General features: G+C 43.7%; 1 protein-coding gene across 2 annotated transcripts; it reads right to left on the bottom strand.

Moving 5' to 3' along the window:
* Window positions 1-1,460: 1,460 nt before the first annotated feature.
* ZNF354B (zinc finger protein 354B) lies at window positions 1,461-19,471 on the bottom strand. 2 transcript variants are annotated; one of them, XM_032395816.1, is made up of 5 exons: window positions 19,297-19,471; window positions 18,152-18,237; window positions 14,757-14,883; window positions 13,930-14,025; window positions 1,461-3,617 (listed from the first exon to the last, which is right to left on the bottom strand). In XM_032395816.1, exons 2-5 carry the CDS (start codon window positions 18,182-18,184, stop codon window positions 2,038-2,040), a joined length of 1,836 nt encoding a protein of 611 aa, XP_032251707.1. In that variant the 5' UTR covers window positions 18,185-18,237; window positions 19,297-19,471; the 3' UTR covers window positions 1,461-2,037. The 2 variants fall into 2 exon arrangements, with proteins under 2 accessions (XP_032251707.1, XP_032251708.1); XM_032395817.1 differs by lacking the exon at window positions 19,297-19,471 and having other exon boundaries at window positions 18,152-19,065.
* Window positions 19,472-23,260: the final 3,789 nt, after the last annotated feature.

The raw sequence follows: 23,260 nt of genomic DNA on the forward strand, positions 1-23,260 counted from the left end.
AGTTTTATCTGTGACCCCTTTGTTTCTCATTCTAATCTGTACTCTGCTGACCAATTTCACGTACTATGGTTTTGACTACCAACTCTATTTTAATTACTCCTAATTCTAGTCTACTGACTCAAAATTCCCTTTTGGACCCGAACGATCAACTTAACATGTGCCAAATCACACTTGTTCACTCCTGTATTTCCTGCTTAGTGAATGGCACCATCATCCATCCAGTTAACCAGGAAGAAGCCTGGGAGTCAACCTACCTTCCTTCTTAACTCACCTCTTCCAGTTATTTGATTGTAAAAACCATGCCATATTTTACTGCATTAGTACCCGTTACATATTCTTCGCTTCCACTGCCCCTGCCTGAGTTTAGAGCCTCGTTTACCAATCATTCAAGTTACTGTAACAGCCCATACTTCTAGGCTCCAGCTGCTCGTTGTCCTCAACCTCCTAAACTCATTCTCCGTACGTTGTCAGAGCAATTTCCCTTACATATCATCTTTCATCAGTGCCATATTTCAGAATCAATTCAAGCTCCTTAGAATGGCAGTTAAGACCTTTGGTTATCGGGTCTCTGCCTCCTTCTCAAGCTTCAACATCTGTCATTCTCATTACTTAATAGATGTTCTTAATAGATGTTCTACAAATGCGCCATGCTGTCACCCACCTGTACCTTTACCTTTGTGGCTCCCTCTCTTTTAAGTATTTATCTCACGCTCTGGAGAATTCCTGTTCTTCCAGCGTCGGGCTCAGGCATCCCTGTCTCTGGGACACTGTATCTGGTCAAGCTCCCTTGGTTAGGCTCCATTCCCTTCTTTCTGAATCCTGTGCAAATCTCTACAAGATGTTTTGTAACACAGTATCATTGTAACATCTCTTTCTCTGTGAAAACTTCAACACATTATGATAATTTGCTTAATTACTCTCTATTCCCTTCAACCCCATCCTCTCAATTCCTGACTTCTTGAAGATTAGGACCTGTTTCTTCTGTACAATTTCCAGTGCCCGGGATAGTACCTGGCTCAACCCTAGGATTAAGCAAACATTTACTGAGTAAACCATTTCTAAGGCTTAGAATTATTTCCTTTATTTGCTTTTGCAGTCTGAATTTTTTTTTAAAAAATTTGAAAACCTCAAGTAGGGAAAACATGCTTTTATTTCATGAAATGGATTTCTTTTCAAGACTTTGCCACAGTGACATGTTCTTTAAATTATTTCTTAGGATTTCTTTTGCAGCCAACTAAAAAAAATATTAATAGCTTTAACCTTGAAGTGACTGCCAAAAAACTGTATTTTTTCTACTTAAATTAACATGCTGTTCAGAACACAGCAAGTACAGCTCAATAATAAATAACTTCAAGGCAACAAAGAAAAGTAATTTTGAGAACAAAATTAGAAATTGTGCAAAAAAATTTTGGGAGACTGTTAGATGTAGTTTGGAAATGACTAGAAGAATAAAGGAGTAAGAGAACACATTTTTTTCTTTCTCTTTTTTAATGAAAACCATGCACAAAGTTTGACAACAACTTAGGAAAAGGCAAATTCCAGAGACTGAGGTAGTTTGCAGGTTTGTTTTTTTTTTTAATCTATTATTTGGTCTACATATGCATATATTTTAAGATCAGTTCTGTTTGCTATTAAAATGTTAGTTCTAATAAATATGCTGCTGGCTTATACAATTGGTGTCTTTCTAAGGAGAAATCCAGCACTCCTACACCCAGATTTTTCTCATGTTTACATATCACATATAGTGTATAATGCTGTATAAAGAGATAGAAAAACCCCACCTTTTATCTTACAAATGGTCAAAACTGTGATTTTGCAATCAAATTACAATTGTGATTTCCTTGTCTTAGGATATTTTAAAAAGTGACTGACAGGTACGAAAGTTTTCCACATATTTATCACATAGTCAGAGCTTTTTATCCTTAGAATTTAATATCTGATGAAACAAAATTAAAATTGAAAAGTTTTCTCATGTTCATGACATTTATTAAATCAATCTCAAGTATGTATACTCTGCTGAGCTTTGGTTTAAGGCTTTCACACATGCAAATCTGCTTTCAAGGAATCCTCTTCAGTGTGGATTTTATAATGATTAGTAAGGGATGACCTCTGGCTGAATAGTTTCCCACATGCATTACATTCATATGGTTTCTCTCCAGTATGAATTCTCTGATGGGCAATAAGTGATGAGCTTTGTCTAAAAGTTTTCCCACATGTGTTACATTCAAAGGGTTTTTCTCCTGTATGAATCCTTTGATGCTGAATAAGAGCTGCACTTTGGCCGAAAGATATCCCACATTCCAGACATCGATACGGTTTCTCTCCTGTGTGAATTCTCTGATGATTACTAAGGGATGAGTTACACCTGAATGTTTTCCCACACTCGTTGCATTTATAGGGTCTTTCTCCGGTATGCATCCTCTGATGTTGAATGAGAGCTGAACTCTGTCGGAAGGCTTTCCCACACACTTTACATTTACACGGTTTCTCTCCAGTGTGAATTCTTTCATGAATGATAAGCGTCGAGTGAGAACTTAAGGCTTTGCCACATTCATTACAATTATACAGTTTCTCACCGGTATGAATTATCCGGTGTCTATTAAGTCTTGAAATAGAAGTGAAACCTTTTCCACATTCGTTACACCGATAGGGCTTTTCTCCAGTGTGAATTCTTTCGTGCTGGATAAGAGATGCACTCTGACTGAAGGCTCTCCCACATTCACTGCACTTGAAAGGTTTCTCTCCCGTGTGAATCCTCTGATGATAACGAAGGGATGAGCTAGACTTAAAGGTGTTGCCACATTCATTACATAAATAGGACTTCTTTCTGAGATGAATTCTCTGACATCCGGGAAGGGATGTGCTGGATGCCTTCCTACCTGGATTGTATCTATGGGGATTTTCTCCAGCGTGGATTTTTTGATGTATAAAAAGGCCAGACCTTCTGCTGAAGGATTTACCACATTCTTTACATCTGTAGGATTTCTCCACAGTGTGGGTTCTTAGGTGTTTACAAAGGGATGCACTATGACTGAAAGCTTTCCCACATTCTTTACAGATGTAGGGTTTCTCTCCAGTATGAGTTCTTTGATGCTGAATGAGAGCTGAACTTTGGCTGAAAGCTTTCAAACATTCTCTACATTTAAATAATTTCTCTCCAGTGTGGTTTTTCTGATGTTTACGAAGGGAAGAATTGTGAATGAAAGCTTTTTCACATATGCTACATTTATACCGCTTCTCTGCTGTTTTGATTTTTGGTTGGTTAAGTAAGTTTGAATTCTGCTTGAAACTATTTCTTTGTATTTCATATTTTGAGGGTGTTTTTTCTCTAGCAACCCTCTGTTGCTTAACAAAGACTGATTTCAGGCTGAAATTTTGGCCAAAGTCAATATTTTTATGGTTTCTTTCTACAGTGAGGATTTTTGTATGGGTGATTGAAATTATTTGTAAACTTTCTTTTTTGTCCTTTTGTTTCTTTAATCTGTCTTCATATATGCAGGGTTTTTCGGATATGAAATTCCAGGGTTCATCCCTTTTGAGTCTTTTCCTTCTTAGCCCCTGAAATGATGAATCTTGGGTTTGAGTTGACTTTGTAGTTTTAGGACTGCTCTTACATCCTGGAAAACAAAAAATCACTAATGATTCACATGATTGGCTGAGACTTAATGTGTAGAAAGAATAAATATTAATGATATTTAAATAAGGGCTTGCTTTCTAATAGATACTAGCAAGAGGAGTAAATAGGAAAGTAACACATAGAAAACAATAATGGAAGAGGGCAGAAGGACAGCGTGACTAAAAGAATAAAGGAAGCTAATTTAAGGAAGGCGAAAGTGTATGAGTGACCAGGAGAATGAACGGGGAGACAGGATTAGGAGGGTATGAATTAAGTGCAGTCTGGTATCCAAAGCCTATGACAGACTTACACATTATTTATATGACATTGTTCTCATTTATGTAATTATTTCTAATGTTGAATATCATTCCTCCTTTTTCTACACACCAAACTTCTCTGTAGCCTTCAGACTCAGTTCCAGTGTTAATTGCTCTGTGTACCCTTTGGTGAATCCAGCTCCAACAATCCATTCCCCTTATTATACCACTTACTAAGGTATATTATAATGTACGTACCTAAGGGGGGAACTTATGAGTATATTTAGAGACAATGAGAAAACCTTCAAAAAAATTCAGCACCACTGATAGTAAAAACATTCAAGAAAATAGGAATTGAGGGATACTTCCTCAATATGCTAAAATACATATAGTTTAGTCCTAAAACCAGTATCCTATTTAATGAAGAAAGACTAGAGGCATTTCCACTATGATCAAGAACAAGGGGTGCCTGGCTAGCTCAGTAGGTAGAGCGTGACTCTTGATCTTGGGTTTTTGAGTTTGAGCACCACGTTGAGATTACTTAAAAATAAAATCTTAAAAAAAAAAAGAACAAGACAAGGATGCCCATTATTTTCACTTCTATTCACATTCTACTAGATGTCTTAATCAATTCAGTTACATAAGAAAAACCAATTAGATGCACAAGGATGAGTAAAGAGGAAATGAGGAAATAAAACTACCTCTATTTGCTGGTGTTATAATACCCTGTCTACATAACTCCAGAAAATCAATGATAAAACTTGATCAGTGATGTAGCAGGATATGAAATTAACATGCTAAAGTCAATAACCTTCATTGACACTAGCAAAGAATTGGAGGAATGAATTTACAAGAAACATAAAAAAACTTATATGAGGAAAATTTTAAAACAGTCTTGAATGACATTAAAGTACACCTGAACAATGGAACAGCCTTTCCTATTCTTGGATAGAACAACTCAGTGTTACAAAAATATAAAGATATTTTAAAGAAAATATGTAAAGATATTTTAAGTCCTGTATAGAGGTCAGGATTTTTTAACCTCAGCTTGCATTTGAGGACAGATAATTCTTTGCTGTAGGGCTGCCCTGTGTATTACCACCTACCCTTTCTACCACTCGCACCCTTCCTCAAGCTGTGACAATCCAAAATGTTTCAAATATGCATATAATATATATATACATATATATATGTTTAAAGTTTTCATAATAAAACTAAAAATTAAGTCTTCCATTTTCTGTCAGTCCTTGCAATAAGATTGAGTAGGTTAATCTTTTTCCTCTTAAAGATCATATCTAATAAGAAACTTGCAATTTTAAAAGGTTTCTGCACATGAATTTAAACATATCAATATTACAAAGGAAAAGTTAAAAACTACTTTCACTTAAAAAAAAATACTTTCTAAGTAGAAAATAAGAATACTTACAGAATGATAAAACTTATGTTTAAATAGTAAATACCATAGCCTTCTGGGTAACTAAAGACAATGTTAGGTGGATAGTAAGCAAACTATCAAAATTACTTCCCCAAATGATAAGAAATAACTTCATAACTGTGAGACTTCTTTGTTTGTTTGTTTATTGAAATTTTTATTTAAATTCTAGTCAGTTAACATATAGTGTGATATTGGTTTCAGGAGTAGAATTTCGTGATTCTTCACTTACATATAACACCCAGTGCTCATCATAACAAGTGCCCACCCATCACCCACTTAGACCATCCCCCACCCAGCTAACTGTGAGACTTCTATCCAAATCTTCATCTTCAACATTACTTGAGAAAGAAGAAGGAAAATGCCAAAACTTGTAAAATAAATGTGAGTTAAGAGAGGGAAAAGTAGATATGAAGGAAGATAGCAGAGTAGGAAGCTCCAGGATTCTGTTTCCCCACCTAGACAACAATTGAACTGGCAGAATCTGGCTGCTCCAATAATTCTGAAACTGTAGAATCTACCTGAAGGCTGGCAGCTTCTAGGGGAAAGCCTGGTTGATAAATTACAGGTAATTTCAGTCACTGGCAGCCACCGTGCCCCAGCCCCCAGCCCCAGGGCAGGCAGCTGTACTGACAGTCCTTAGGTTGCTCGCAGGAGCAGGTGACAAGAGCCTTGCTGTTCAATTGTAGATCTGGGTTCTGACGGAGGAGTATTCTTGGGGGCATGGAGGTGCAGATACAAAAGCAACCTGCCCTTGTTGCCCCACTGGCTGAAGCAGCTGCCAGGGGATTTAAGGGACAGGGCCGGTCTTCCCTCTACCCTCTCACGCTCACATTTTACCTTTTTCCCACATTGGGGAACCACATATTTAAGTACAAGGACATTCAAAAGTAACCACATACATGGGAAATTTAGAAAGTCACCATACATGCCAAGGGAAAGATAAAGGCTTGGAAAAGACATGAGAAAACCTTTAGTTTATATCTCAGGCTGGTCCATGGCACAAAGACACCTGACAACAATAAAAAAATCAGTTCTATATAAAAATATATGTATTCATATATACAACTACCATTTTTCCCTGTTATAAAGTGATTTTACTGAATTGATTTGGACATACTGTAGGTCAAATAATATTTTCCAAAGATAACAATTATGGACTTTAAAACTGGACATAAAATTAGTAGCTTCAATAGTATTAGTCATACTCCCCATCAACAGCATGATAAAATAATTCAATTATGTAGAAATACAGAACTCTAGGACTAGCTGGAAACTTGGGAATTGCTTAGCATAATATTTTCATTTCATGAGAAAACTAGACTCAAAGATTAAGTGATTTACCCAAACTGAAATACCTAATAGTAATAAAGCTGGAAATCAAACCAATTTTTCCTAAAACTAAAATTTGATAAATATTTCAACTGATTCTCTATCAGCTAAAAATCGAGGCTGTTCTCTAATGCTCCTGGCTGCCATGACATGAAAGTGTTCAGACGCTACGATAAGTCATAGTCAGGAGATTCAGGCCTGGAAGAGGCTTTATCAAACAATTAAGCTAGCCTTCTCCTTGTGAAAAGGAAATATATGAGAAGGAAATCACTCTGGGGAAGGGGGAGATTCTAATTCCCAGACTTATGACATTATAAAATTCAAATGTCTAGTTTGCAACAAAAAAATCACAAGGCACTTAAAATAAAAGATATGACTCAGTCAAAGCAACAAAATAAATAGATAAAAACATCTATGAGGAAGAGAAGATGGTGGGCATACTACACAAAAACATTTAAACAGCACTTTTCAAGATGCTCAGGAGAGCTAAAGAAAGATACGGGTAAAGGTCATGAAAATGATTTTAAAAATGAAAATATCAATAAGAGATAGAAAATACAGAAAGAAACCAAAATGAAATTCTGGAGTTGAAAACTGCAATAACTGAAAATTTCACTAGAGAGATTAAAAAATCAGATTTCAGCAAGCAGAAGAATCAGTGTACTTGAAGACAGGCCATTAAAATTCTGAGTCTGAGGAAGAACAACAACAAAAAATACTGAAGAAAGTGAACAGAGCCTAAGAGACCTGTGGGACACCATCAAGTGAACCAAAATAGCATTGTGGAAATCCTGAAAGGGAAAAGGAAAAGGGGCAGAGATCATTTGAAGACAATGGCTGAAAACTTCCCAAATTTGATGTGAGATATGAATCTACAAATTTATGAAGTGTAATGAACTCCAAAAAGGATAAAGTCAAAGAGACCAAGACTGAGACACATTATCACCAAACTGTCAAAACCCAAAGCCAAAAAGAGAATATTGAAAGCAGCAAGAGAGAAACAAGACTCATAACATATAAGGGATCTTCAATAAGATTATCAGATTTCTCATCAGGAACTTTGGAGGCCAGAAAGTATCGAGCTGATATAGTCAAGGTCCTAAAAGAAAAAAAAAAACTCTAAAAAGAGAATTCTCTATCTGGTAAACCATCCCTCAAAAATGATAAAGAAATTAAGACATTAAGACATTCCCATGCTGAGGGGGTTTATTACTAGTAGACCTGCCTTGCAAGAATTACTAAAGAGAGTCCTTCAAGTCGAAATGAAAGGATGCAAGGAAAAGTGATACAAAATAAAGATCTCTGGTAAGAGTAAATGCATGGTCAATATAAAAACCAGTATTAGTGTAAATTTGGCTTTTAACTCCACTTTATATTTTCCAGATGATTTAAAAGACAAATGCAAATTAGGTACACAATGTATAATGATGCAATTTGTGACATAACTGAAAGGGGATGAGGATGGAGGTATACAGAAGCAGAGATTTTGTACATTATTGTACTTAAGGTAGTATAAATTCAAATCAGTGTTATTAGTTTAGGATGTTAAACATAATCCCAATGGTAACCAAAAAGATAATACTTATTATATATATTATATATTTTATATATATAATATATATAATAAAATGGGAGGGGAATTAAAATGTTTCACTACAAAAAATGAACTAAACACAAAAGGTGACAGTAATGCAGGAAATCAGAGATGAAAAGATATAAGGTGTATAGAAACAAATGGCAAAATGGCAGAGTAAGTCCCTCATATCAGTAATTACCTCAAATATAAAAACATTAGCCTAATTCTCAGTCAAAATACAGATATTGGCAGAATGGGGGAAAACCCATAATCTAACTATATGCTGTCTATAAAAGACTCACTTCTTTTTTTTTCTTTTTATTGAAGTATAACTAACATACAGTGTATGTTAGTTTCAGGTATACAATATAATGATTCAACAATTCTGTACATTACTCAGTGCTCATAAAATAGGTATACTCTTGATCCTCTTTATCTATTTCACCCCTCTCCCCACCCACCTCAACCACCAGTTTATTCTCTGTATTTGAGTCTGTTTTTTGTTTGAATAAGAGATTCACTTTAGATCCAAAGACACAAATAGGTTGAAAGTGAGAAGATGGAAAGATAACTTCATGCAAATAGAAGTACCAAAAGAGAGGTGGAGTGGTTATACTAGTATCGGACAAAATAAACTTTAGAAAACAGGTTGTAAGAGACAAAGAAGGATGATGTATATTCATAAAAGGTTCAATTCAGCAAGAAGACATTACAATTATAAACATTTACGTACCTAGTAACACATTCTCAAAACACATGGGGGGTGGGAGGATGGGTTAGCCTGGTGATGGGTATTGAGGAGGGCACGTTCTGCATGGAGCACTGGGTGTTATGCACAAACAATGAATCATGGAACACTATATCTAAAACTAATGATGTAATGTATGGGGATTAACATAACAATAAAAAATTTAAATGTAAAAAAAACTGAAGGGAGAAATAGTTCTACAATAATAGCTGGAGACTTCAGTACCCTACATTCAATAAGGAATAGAACAACCAGACAAAAAGAAGAAATAAAGGACTTGAACAACACAATAAACCAACTAGATCTAACGGATACATACAGAACGTGCTATCCATCAAAAACAGAGACAAACCAAAAAACAGACTTAACTGTAGAGAGCACACTGATGGTTACCAGGTGGGAGGTGGGTGGGGGGATGGGTGAAACAGTTGATGGGAATTAAAGAGTACACTTACCATGATGAGCACTGAGTAATGCACAGAAGTGTTGAATCATTAAATTGTACACCTGAAACTAATATAACACGGAAGGAGGAAGGAGGAGGGAAGGGAAGGGAAGGGAAGGAGGAGGGAAGGGAAGGGAAGGGAAGGGAAGGGAAGGGAAGGGAAGGGTAGGGAAGGGAAGGGAAGGGAAGGGTAGGGAAGGGAAGGGAAGGGATTATGAAGAACTTCTGCACCCGGATGGCGGGGATGGTTGCACAACACTAGGAATGAACTTAACGCCACCAAACTGTACACTTAAAAACAGTCAAAATGGGGCGCCTGGGTGGCTCAGTTGGTTAAGCGACTGCCTTCGGCTCAGGTCATGATCCTGGAGTCCCTGGATCGACTCCCACATCGGGCTCCCTGCTCGGCAGGGAACCTGCTTCTCCCTCTGACCCTCCCCCTCTCATGCGCTCTCTCTCTCTCTCATTCTCTCTGTCTCAAATATATAAATAAAAAATCTTTAAAAAAAAAAAAAAACAGTCAAAATGGTTAAATTTTACATGATTTGTATTTTACCATAATAAAAATGATTAGAGGACAATAAAAAGTTTTGTCAATGCTGTGGGTAAATCAGAACCTCCGTACATACTTGGCTGGTGGGAAGGTACAGTACACCTGTTCTGGAAAACAGTGTGGCGGGACCTCAAACGGGAAAGAGGGCTCTGTACCTTTTTCTCAAAGCATTTCTTTGAGAAAATTTGTATGTGTAAATCCTTCCTCTATGCTTTTGATATGAAAGGTATATAAACCTTGTAAAGCCTCTGTGAACATTATAACCCAAGGATGTTTCTGTTTGTTAAGTAGGCTCTGCTCAGTGTGGAGCTCAATGTCAGACCTGGGCTGAGATCAAGAGTCAGATGCTCAACCGTTTAACCGACTCAGCCACCCAGGCCCCCACCAAGGATGTTCAAGATCCTGGGAGCCATCTCTTTGCTGCCATGAAGAAGGAAGCCAGGAGAGGCTTTATGAAGGGGAGTGAGATGACCTGATTTACCTTTTAATAGAGCATTCTGGCAGCTACGGGAACAGAGGTTGGCGGCAGGAGGGAGGGCCAGCAGGAAGATTGGGGGGGGGGTGGCAGGGGACAAGGACAAGACTGACCAAACATACTAGAGAGGCCTACTGAGTTCCCGGGCTCTGCTTTCACCTCCTAAGAGATTCATTCTTTAAAACCACCACCTGCTGGGTCACTGGGCTGCTAAGGGCAGCACCTTTGTGCCAGTTAGAAAAAGATGCCTCGCCTTCTGTACGGGATCAGCCCCCAGGTGACCCCTCAGCTGACCACGTGGCACGGGTCCAGTCCGCCCACCAGGCTTCTTGCATTGAGATGACAAAGGAGGAGAAAATGACGGGAAAGAAAAACACATTTTTATTGGAGGCTAAGTGTCCACCCAGATCATCCCCGCATTTTTAAATTTTAGATTTCAGGAATATTTCCACATTTGGGCATAAAGCCAACTCATGATGTACAAGCTGGTTTAATCAGCTCATTACAACTTTTCCGGAAAAGCACCACCTTAATTGTGCTCACTTCTTAAGCAAGGGACTCAGAGGAGATGCACACTCTTCATGCCATCTCCTTCCATCTCTCACTTTAAACATACATACCGGGGATGACCGTTTGTTTTTCTTTGCTTTGTTTTTCCTATTTGTGAATAGTTCTGAAATAAAAATAATTAAAAAAAAAAAAAAAAAAAAAAGGACTTTCAGAGGCCACTAGAGGTGCCAGGAATCCACCCTGGGAGCACAGGCTTTTCCGTCACTGGCTGTGCAAGGGGCAGGTTTCGGTTCTGGTCTAGAGTTAACAACCTGAGATACTTCCAGAACCCCCTGGTCCTTCACCCGTGCTCGCAGGGAAGCGAGCTACCTTCGGGAGGGAAGCCGTTCTGAGGCCACGTTAGTCCAGGCAGATGGAGACTCGCCAGGGGTGCGGGACAGACAAGCACATGCCGCCGGCACTCCCGGGGTGCCCCGGGTGACCGCCATCCCTGAGGAAGGAGAGGAGGTGCCTCCCGTCCAGAGACACACGCACATACTGCTCAGCCGTGCTGTCCTTCCTTCAGACGCCCCCCCCCGCCCCCCTCCGTGGTCCACCCTCAGGGATGTCTCCCGGAGCCCGAGGAGGAGGCTGGTGGAGGACTCCAGCCCCATTCCCCCATGGCCCCAGCGCCTCTCTGCATAGCTCTGGACCCCAGTCACACTTCCTACTCCCCTTGACCCACCCAAGACTCGCTTCACTCAGAGAGATGCATTCATGGATGAGAGGCTCCCGAGGCGTGGGGAAAGGGGAAGATCCTTCCTTCTCTTCCTCTGATCTTTCGTGCCAGACTCGGCCCACAGCCACCAGTGGGCCGGAAGCCCCTGCCGACCCTCGGCTGGTTCCCTGATGCCCGCCTGCTCTGGGCACTTTGTGGCGGCCTCGTCCAGCTTCCCAGACTTCGTGTCTTTCTCCCAAACCAGAGCTAAAAAGACAGACATACAGACAAGGGTGGTTCCCACAGCAGAAACCTCAACGTCTGGTGGGAAGAAGGCTCCCCTGGCCTGGGGGCTTGGGGAAGGAGACCGCCCGGCCTACAGCTCCTCTGTGGGGCCCACGGGATGAAGGGTCATCACTGACACATCAGGACCCGACAAGAGCCGGGACAAGCCTCCACTTCCATACCAACAGGCCCCCCGTGGCCTGCAGGCTGCTCTCACACCTGGGGCCATGGTCAGGCTACTTCCAAGTCCCCAGGTGCCCTGCCTGGCTCTCAGACACAGACCAAATCCTGTGCCTGGGCTGCCCCGGCTCAGTGGGGTCTGGTCCCTGCTGCTCTCTCCTGGCTCCCGGCAGCACATGCTGGCTTCCCCTCTCTGGACTCACACGGCCCCTTCCTGTGGCTGGACTCAGGCTCCACAGCCTCGGATCCCGCTCTCCTCGGTGAAGCCTCTGCCCACACCGCCCCTCCCGCACTCTGCATCTTTCCTGTGGGGTCATTCCCCACCCCGTATGCGCTCAGTGCACGATCACCTGTCTCCCCACTTGACTGTGACCTTCAATCAGCAGCACCTGTGTCTTTCTGTCCAGTGTCACATCGCCAGGACCCAGCATGGAGCTCACGCACCATCCATCACGGGACAGGAAAGCAGGGGGTGTGGGTCTGAACCCGGATCGTCCCCCTTTCAGCAGCTCTCCATCCCCAACTTCCCTGTAAGCCGCCTCTCCCGTTTCTCTCCTCTGATGACTTCTCAGGCTCAGCCAGTCTTCTTTCCTAACCCACCTCGTAAATGGTGAGCTTTCCTGGCATTCTGTCCTCTGCTCTGTGTCCTCGCCTGGTCAGCTTGAGGCGTCAGATGCCACCATTGTACCGACGGCTCCCTGACCTCCCTTCCGAGTTCCCACAGACCTCATACAACTGTCCGCCGGCATCTCTCCCCGAACATTCCACTCACATCTCCAGTGAGACCCATCCCGCAGCGAACTCGGCCTTCACCCTTCACAAAGGGGCCCCTCTTCTTCCCTCCTGGACCCCACTGCCCGTGCCTTTGTCCAGACCCTGGAAACGTCTCACCTACCTTATTGCAAGTGTCTCCAGGACGGTTCCACCTCGGGTTTTCCCTCACTTTAAATCTATCCCCACAAGACTTCCAAAGTGACCATGCGTGTTCAACTCCAACTGCACAAGGACTTCACGAATCTATTCTCTATGAAATGCTAAGATTACAGGTAACTGAAGCCCTCTTTCATCCCGCCCCTTCTCGATGCCATTCCCAGTGGAGGTCCTGGCACCAGCTCAGGTGTGTCCCCAGCCTTTCCATCTGCGCTTCCACACACACCAGACCCGCACAGCCACGTCCGCTCCCTTCAGCAGCAACGGGGACACATCAGCACGATGTTCCCCACCCCCCCGCCCCGCCCCAGCTCCGTCCACACCAGCTGCCCTCCTTTCTGACGGTGGCCCTCGGGGTCGGAGCGGTGACTCGCCCAGCTTCTCCCGCCACGCCTTTATCGGAGGACCTTTCCATTGTTTCACAGTTAAGCCAACTTTCCTGAAATACCAAGAACTCCAGCATCTGCTGAAACTCCTTATTTCCATGGGACGGTCCCATGTCGGGTCTTGTCAAAGCCCGCTGTACCGCGGCCCGGCTAGCTTTCTGACACCGTTTCCTTCCTCGGCTCCTTCTCTCACGTACCCTGAGCCTCGGTCAGAAGGATTCCCTGCCATTCCTTAAGTACGCTATTTGCTGACTGAATCCCCGATGTGCAGCCCTCCTCTGAAAACAGGAGCAAGTAAGAAGAGCTCCTGAGAGATTCATTGGGAAGTGACTACCAGAGAATAAGAGGAAGCTTGCGTCTGGGGCCCGGGCGTCCCCTCTCCGCCACTTCCCGAGGACAGAGGCCCAGGGGAAACTTTCCCGAACCACATCTCCAAGCTGCACCGTCCACTTACCACCCAGACTGCTGCCTGAGCCCATTCCCGGCCCCTCGGTCCCACCCACTCACCTAGAGAGGGGCCTCCAGGACTTTCTTTCTCTACCCTCCAGGGATCTTCTCCTTGCTGCAACAGGGAGATCACTTTTGGTTTGGAAAACAGGAGTCCTGCTCAGAGACAAAAAGAAAAGACTTGGTTTTGCTTTGACTCGAAAGAGGCATCACGGATCTGAGCGGAAAACTCGGGGGACGACACAATGAGCTTCGGTGGGGTGCTCGAGCCGTGCCCCCGCGATGTGAGGGCCTTTGTGAGGGGAAAAGCAAGGGACCTGTAGGGCGTGGCTATGTAATTAGCTGTAGTAGGTTAGAGAAATATGATAAACATGCAGCTTTGATTACTAGAGTATCCATGGCTTTCTACAGGAGAGGGAATACGTTAATGTAAAGACTAAATATTTGTAAACAGGTACCCATATCGAGAGACTGTGTACCAAGTGCCCTGTTTAAAATGAGAAAGCGCTCTCTGACTCCCTTTCAAAGGTGGAGTATACAACGTTTGTCAGGCAGGAAGGGAGAACTGGGAAAGGCTGGCGGCAGGTTAATGAAGACGGTTGAGGGATGCTCTCTGCTGTGAGCTGAGCAAACAAGATCAGCAGGAAAATGTTGCCTGAACTATGAGGGAATTTCTAACATGCAAGTATGTTAACTGTCCCATGCATGGGACAAATCCATGCCTATAGGGGGAAAGGAGTTTTAAACACTTATTTATTTACAATGTGTACAATCCTAAGGCAAAATTCAGCTAAAAGTTCCTGACGACCCACGGCTTTTATGCAGGGAGGCAGGTGCTGACTTATGCTAACGTCTGACCTTTTCATCTACAGGGAACATTCCCTTACCCAGTGAGACCAGGTTACTGTAGTTCTCCAGCATCACTTCCTGGTACACGTTTCTCTGAGAAGGACCCAGCTTCCTCCACTCATCCCGCGTAAAGAGCACAGCCACATCCTCAAAGGTCACCGACACCTGTAATGACAAGCCATCCCGGCTCACCCAGGACCTCCCACCACACAGAGTGAAGGTAGCAGGGGGGAGTACACGGGCTGCCATGAAAGGCTTCTGATGTCATTCTGGTTTCTGAAGATGTCAGGTCATTTGTTTAATGACCCATCGGCCAGTGACAAATACATACTGAGCAGCATGAAGTATTCACCAGGCCCTGTGTTAACTACCATAAGGAGATGTGGGGAGGAATTAAGACCACTGGAGTGTTAATTAGAATAATCTTGCTGATGGTGATTTGATAATACATATCAAAAGCTTTAAAAGATGTTTATTCTTTAACTCACCAATTATATTTCTATTATAATGAACAGTACACAAAAATGCACACAGAGTATTTATCATGGTTTTAGTAATAGCAAAAAATTAGAAACAAGCTAAGTCATCACGGATGATGAAGGGTAGGGTCACTAATGGAAGGTACTATCTGAATGCTCACTGAAGCTGGAGGACGGAAATAATGGAAACTGAAATCTCTCTCTTCTACTGAATGCTTTACACAGGCCAGGTACAATCCTTAGAACTTTCTATTAATCTTTAATATAATCTTTATTTAAAAATCACAACAACTCTAAGAGAAGATTCATCAGTGTCCTCATTTTACATGAGAGAAAACAGCCATGGAGAGGATAAATTTGCCTAAAGTCCGATAGCTAGTCAGTGGTAGACCTGGGATTCCAATCCAGGTACATGACCAAGGCTCCATTCTTACCCATTCTGCAAAAATGCCTCTCAGAACCTACCACATAGAGCTATTAAATAAATGAGATAACCCATACAGTGTAATTAATACCATGTCTGGGTCATATCAAAGCTTCAGATGTTAGCTATGATCATATTCAATATAAAATACTATGCAACCAACACAACTGATGGTTAGGTCAATGTTTGTTAAAAAGACACCCAAGATAATGTTAAATACAAAAAGCAGGTTATATATCAGTGTGTAGTTTGTACTCAATTCTGATAAAAAATTACATATATATGTATATATATGTATAAATATATGTGTGTGCATATATATGTATATGCTAAGGGTACACAACAAATGATTGACAGTGATTATCTCCAGATGGTGGGGTTAAGGGTGATTCTACTTTCTTTTGAATATATGAAAAAAATATACAGCTGAATCTTGCACAAGGAGGGGGTTAGGGGCACTGACCTCACACACAGACGAAAATCCACATGTAACTTTTGACTCCCCAAAAACATAACTACTAATAGCCTACTGTTGACTGGAAGCCTTCCCAATAATGTAAACAGTTGATTAACACATATTTTGCACGTTATATGTATTATATACTATATTCTTACACTAAAGTAAGCTAGAGAAAAGAAAATGTTATTAAGAAAATCATAAGGGGGCGCCTTGGTGGCTCAGTCGGTTAAGCATCTGACTCTTGATTTCCACTCTGATCATGATCTCAGGGTCATGAGATCAAGCCCCACATCATGCTCTGCACTCAGCACAGAATCTCCTTGAGATTCATTCTCTCTCTCTCTCTGTCCCCCCTCATCTACTTGCACTCTCTCTCAAAAAATAAACCAAAAAAAAAAAAACAAAACCTGTAAGAGAAATACATTTACAGTACTGTACTGTATTGATTGAAAAAAATCCACGTGTAAGTGGACCTACCCAGTTCAAACCTGTGTTGCTCAAGGGTCAACTCTACACACAAATACACACACATACATATATACATCAATGCATATATATGTACATATTTTATACTCTAAAATTTATACCATGATTATACAATATCTTTTTTTTTTAAAGATTTTATTTATTTAGTTTAGAGAGAGAATGAGACAGAGAGAGAGAGCATGAGAGGGGGGAGGATCAGAGGGAGAAGCAGACTCCCTGCTGAGTAGGGAGCCCGCTGCGGGACTCGATCCTGGGACTCCAGGATCATGACCTGAGCCGAAGGCAGTCGCTTAACCAACTGAGCCACCCAGGTGCCCCTACAATATCTTTCTGGTAAGAAAAACAGTAAATTATTTACATATTGGGGAGGAATATAAGAGATAATTTTTGCTCTCAAAGAATTTACAATCCAGCTGGCAGACAAGATAAACACACAAAATAATTGGATCAATGAAAGAAAAATGTGTAGCTGGACAGGGCCATACACCATCTCCCGGCTCAATCCTCACTTCAGAGATGAGGATGAGAAGGTCCAGAGCAGCCAAGACCCCAGGTCACATACTTTATCAGTGGCAGAGGCAGGACAATGATTAGTTTTCTGTTAACCCAGCACTCAGTATATTCTCTCTCTGGTCTTAAACGCCTGTCACTGAGCTTTACACGCAAGCCCACGCAGTACGGACATAGGGGAGCAGGTGAGGTTAGGGAGAATGCCGCATGCATTAGCTCCTCTGCAGGGATGGGGAAGATTCTGGGCACGAGAGCAGCATGGCTCTGTGGGAATGGAAGAGGAAAGCTTTAGAAAAAAGCAGCCCAGATATGCACTGGCCGGCCCCAGCCCGAAGATCAACCACCACCGCAATTCATGGGCCCAAAGACATGACAGCGGAGAAGAGCTCTGGGAACCCGGGGCTGGGGCTGCCCTGGGTTCTGAAAGAGGCACCAGGGGAATGGCTGGGCAGTGACGAGCCTGGACCCAGAAGCCAGACACACTGGGGTTGGAATTCAGGTTAATGGACGTCTCTGAGCTTCAGTTTGCTCATGTGTAACACCGGGATGATCACTGCTGTGCTGGCGTGAGAGTGAGAACAAAGGCCAAGCCCTCAGGCCGACCCCCAGCAGCATTAACTGTTACTGTCAGATGAAGATGAGCAATGCAAGGACAAGTCCTAGCAGCACGGTACAGCCGTTCCCATCTGTCGGCATGAGTGGTATTATTACTACAGTAACATCACCCAGCTCCCACAACCACCCCATGTTGGGCATCTGCTAGTGCCCAGCCCTGATCTAAACACTTTCCATGCACTAACTCACCTGACCCTGTCACCTACCCCATGAGGTAGACTAGACATGGATTGGCAGGGAGGAGGCAAACATTGCCTACAGAATCCACCCTCCACCTGGGTGGATCAACTCTTCAAGGAGAAAAGGGCTAGGTCTCCAAATCCTGGAGAAAACTGTATTGAGTAGAGAACTTCAGTTTAAGGGTAGGGTAAGTAAGCGAGTAAGTCAATCAACCAACCCATCAATCAATCAATCGATCTATCTCTCTATCTGTAAGACCTGAGATGGCAATGAACTCACTCGAGACCTTGCTTCCCTCGGTCCAAGAGCCATATCTTCTTTCTGGGCTCTTCTGCGAGGACGGGTGGGGTCTCCAGAAGGCAGATCTGGAAGAGGAAATAGGGAGCCAGGAGGGAGAAGCCCCTTGTGCTTTCCACCCCTGAGAATCACCAGCTCTGAAATCCTTACACCGCCCGAGAACGAGGCCACGAGCCCTCGGACAGGGAAGTCCGAAGGAGCTGGGGCTAGACAGGCCCAGAGACGAGGGCCAGCCCCAGGGGTCCGGGACCCCCTCTTGGCCGTGCAGCTCAGAGAAAAAGGACGTAGGACTCCAGCTGCAGTAGCGGCCGCAATAACTCACTGACCCTCCCCGGGCCAGGCGCCGCCCACACGCTCAGTCCCGCCGCCCCGCTGCCATTGTCCGCGCCCGGTTACAGCTCAGGAAACTGAGCGCACAGCCGGAGCCGCTCGGCCCGGGGCGCACAGCCGCGAGGCTGCGCCGGGGTCCGTAGCGCGCCCAGAGCGCCTGCTCTGACCTCACTGCCCGCAGGGGACAACTTGTCTCCACCCCAAGCTGCCCCCCCCAGTCCTCCCCCTCCTGTCAAGGAATCTCCTTCCAGGCTGCCAGAGAAAAGTGCTTCGGGAAGGGGTGACAGCAGCTCTCCCGTGGCGGCCAGAGGGCTGCCGTCCAGAGGAGCAGGCACAGGAGCCGAAGACCTGGATTCCAGTCCGGGCTCTGCCGTGGGGGGAGGCCGGCAACTCACTTCTGGCAGAAAACACACCTGGGCGCCCGCAGCCCGGGAGGGCAGCGGCGCCGGGAGGGGCGGGAACAGTTCCTCCCGTTCACTGACAGCCGGTGGCAGAGCCACACGCGCGCGGGGCCCGGCAGCTAGCGCGCTGGGCACGGGTCCGGAGGGAGCAGGAGGGCGCCCGGGGCCTGGGCCGGCGGGGACAAGTGCCCGACCTGCCGCGGTCAGGGGCGCGTCCGCGGGACGGCGGTGCGGGGCAGGCGGGCGCATCGGGGGTGCCGGCCCTCGGCCCCCCGCGCGCGCCCACAAAGGCCCCGCTCGCGCCCCTCGGGCCTGTGCCCCGCGCCCCGGCGCCGCCTCCTCCCGAGGCCCCGGTCCTCCCTCCGGCCCGCATTCCGCCGACCCTCCGCCGCTCACCTCGCCCAGGCCCCGGGGTTCCGGGGGCTGCGCCTCCCCGGCCGTGCTCCGCAGGCGGAGGCTCCGGCACTGCCCCGGCGGACAGCAGCCTGGGGTCGGGACCCCTACCCGGGCGATGCCTGGGCTGAACTCAGGCCCCGAGCCGCTGGCTGCAAAAGCCGGCTGCCTGTCTAGAGAGGCGGGGCGGGGGGGCGAGTTGGGGATGGCCGCTAATGCCCCTGGGGAATGTAGTCCACGCGAGGTCCTAAGTCTTCTGGGAAGTGTAGTTCTCCGCTCTCGTCGGCGAGGCGGGGGCCGGGCGAGCCTGTCGCGTGCCCAGCTCCCGCTGCCTGGCTCGTGGTCGCACCCCTTCGGCTGCGAGGACTCTGGCTTCTGGGTCCCGGTGACGGGAACGCAGGGTCGCCGAGGGCAGTGTCTTGTGGCCGTGCGTCTGCATGAATGATGGTAAGGCAAGCAGACGACCGCCGAGAGCAAACCTACTTCCCCTTCCGTGACTCAGCCGGAGCGTCTCGAGCACCTGCTGAATTGAGGCTCGTGAAGCGCTGCCGTAGGTGGTTGGAGATCGGTCCGTGAACAAAACAGAGGTCGCTGCTTCCGAGAACTTCTTGGGGGCGTTGGCGGGGAGCGGACAGTAAGCCGTGAACGCAATTCCGTAACATTTTAGAAGGGAAGCGTCATGGGGAAAACGAAAGGGAAGCAGCGTGGTGGGTCTGGGCGCGTCCCCGAGTGGGAGTGGGTCCCCCGGCAGCCGAGCCGCGGGGGCCGGGAAGGGGCGCTCCAGGCGCGGAGGGAGCCAGTGGTTCTCTCGTCTTCCGAACGAGCACGTCCCATTGAGAAGGTTTTATAAATAGAGAAAAAGTAAAAGAAAAATGCACCCGATGCCACGGCCCAGAAGTGGTTAACGTTTTGGTGAACATCCGTGAACAGCCCCTCGGACTCCACATTAATCTCCATCGCTGCCAGCCCCCTGCTAACAAAACGGAAGCTTGCAGAGAGCAGGTGCGGCTTAGTTTGGGGTTTTCCCCACTTGAGAATGTACCTTGAGCATTTGAATTTGCCAGTAGAGACTCTCCGCCAGTAATGTTTTGAATGACTTCAGTGCATCCCATTTTGGCTACTTAAATTTTTTAGTTTTTATTTATTCAAGAGGGCAAACTTTTTATATCTAATTTTGAGTACTTGTGAAATTAAATATGATCTCATATTTATTGAGCCATTTGGATATTTTCTGATATAAATAGCGTGTATATGTACTTTATTGAAATGTTCAAAATTTTGGTCATTTTTCAATACTGCATATGCATAATTTTTGGAAAGAGTAAAATGTTTTGTTGTTTACCTGATTGTGAAAATAAAATTATAAGAAATTTACACATAGTATGTGGAATGAAGAAAGAGTAATAAACACTGATTACATCTATTCATATATGCTATTATATGTGCTTACACACAGTTGTGTGTATGAAACAAAAATAGTCATATTTTTCATTCTTTTCAAAATGTGAAATATACAGAAAGGCAATTAGAACGTATAATCCAATAATAACACATAAAGAAAAAACCCCTGAAAACATCCACTCAAGTTGAGAGGTAGACCCCTTTTCATATTAATAGTAGAATCTAGGTGATAGTAAATGGGTGTTGACTGTAAAATTCTTTCAATTTTACTTTGTGTTTGAAATTTTTCATAATAAAATGTTGGGGAAAACTCTATATCAGGGGTTTTGAGCCAAAACACGTGACCACCATTCCTCCTAGGTCATCCCTCTTACAACTAAAAAACCTTGGGCATCAATAAACAAGCATAGGAAGACTCCAAAATGTGAAAAAAAGAAGACAAACTGTGAGAACTTGAGGGCGGAGGAGCAACATGGTAGTAAATTCCCTTTTTCTCCTCACCTCCCATATCTTTCAGCTAATGTGTTCCAGAAGCTTCCATGCCAGAACCTCCAACAGACACAGAACAAAAAAGCTCTAAGCCTGTTCCCCTTAGTAAAACCAGGAAAAGTGTGGCCAAACAGAGAACTTTGTTGGTAATACCCACCTTCCTTCAACCAGACACCAGTGGAGAAACCACCCTCCCGCCCCCATCTGAACCATGGAAGCCAGAGGAAGTTGCATATTTTTCTCAAGTGGAATGAAAGGAACTATCAGCAGTGAATTCTCTATCCAGTGAACATATTTAGGAATAAAAGGGAAATAAAGACATTCTCAAAAGATAACTAAGAGTATTGTCAGCAAGCCTATCCTTAAGGAAAAACCAAAGGAAATACTCTGAACAAAGTAAATGATAACAACAAAGGCTTAAAACTGTTGAAAGAAAAGAACATTAGAATGGGAAAAATGGGATATTATAAAATAGACTATCCTACTTACAAGTGTCTTACATCAGACATGATGGTTGAAGCAAAAAGAATACCATTTGATATTCTCCATCTATACAGTGGGAATACTTAAGACAATTATATTTTAAAAGTGGGGAGGCAAAGGGTCCTAAATGGAAGTAGGGTTTCTGCACTTGGCTGACTGCTAATTCATGTACGTATACTGTTGTATCTAGAGCAACCGAAAAAACTATACAGAGTGATATACTCTAAAACACTACATAAATCAGGATGGAATTCTGAAAATGTTGGAGTAACCCATGAGAAGGCCAGAAAAGAGACACAGAGGAACGAGAAGCAGGAAACAAACTAAAAATCCTTTGTCTCACATTAATCAAAGGTCTCACAATAGGCTAGATACTGAGCGTATCTCAAGGTTTGTTGTTTTTGTTTTTCATTTTCAGATCCGAGTAATAATAATTTTTAAGAAAACGTGCTGCTGTAATAAGCCAGTCACAAAAAAACAAATAGTGTGTGACTCTACGGAAAGTAAAACGGTGGTTGCCAGGAATAGAGTTTTAGTTCTGCAAGATGAAGAGTTCTGGAGATGGGTGGTGGGACGGTTGCACAACACTATGAATGAATTTAAGACCACTGATGTGGTTAAGATGGTAATTTTATGTTACTTGTATTTTACCACAATAAAAAACTTTTGAAAAAACATCGTGCTGCTGTAAACATTCTGTACCCACCGGTATACCCCTTCATGAGTTTTTTGAGGATTTGCAGATGACTGTGAATACATGAAGACTTCCCCAAGAGTGCATAGTTAATTGGTTGTTTTTTTCTTTTTTTTACTGAAGTGTAGTTGACGTGTACAAGCATAGTTATTCAACATTTATATAAGGAAGTGATCATTGTGATAAATGTAGTCTGACTTCTTTCACTTAACATAATATCATCTAAGTCCATCCATGTTGCCACACATTTTTTAAGGCTGAGAAATACTCTATTGTATACATATACCACATCTTCTTTATCCATTCATCTATTGTTGGACACAGAAGTTGTTTCCATTTCTTCACTATTGTAAATAATACTGAAATGAACATGGGGGTGCATATAACTTTTTGATTTAGAGGGTTCTTTTCCCCTTTGAGTGGAATTGCTGGATTACCTGGTATTTATACTTTTAACTTTTTGAGGAACCTCTGTACTGTTTTCCAGAGTGGTTGCACCGATTTACATTCCCACCAACAGAGCACAGGGTTCCCTTTTCTCCACATCCTCACCAACACTTTTATTTCTTGTCTTTTTGATAATAGCCATTCTGACAGGTTCGAGGTGGTATCTCGTTGTGGTTTTGATTTGTATTTCCCTGATAATTAGTGATGTTGAGCATCTTTTCATGTATTGTTGAATTCAGTTCTAATATTTTGTTGAGGATTTTTGCATCTGTGTTCATCAGGGATATTGGCCTGTAATTTCCCTTTTTGTGTGTGTTGTCTTTGGTTTTGATATCAGGGTAATGCTGGCCTCATAAAGTGAATTTGGAAGTGTTCCTTCCTCTTCAGTTTTTTTTGGAATAGCTTGAGAATGATAGATATTAACTCTTTAAATGTTTCAGAGAATAAATGTCC

This window comes from Phoca vitulina, unplaced genomic scaffold (assembly GCF_004348235.1).
Source record: "Phoca vitulina isolate PV1807 unplaced genomic scaffold, GSC_HSeal_1.0 scaffold87, whole genome shotgun sequence".
NCBI classification, from domain to species: domain Eukaryota; kingdom Metazoa; phylum Chordata; class Mammalia; order Carnivora; family Phocidae; genus Phoca; species Phoca vitulina.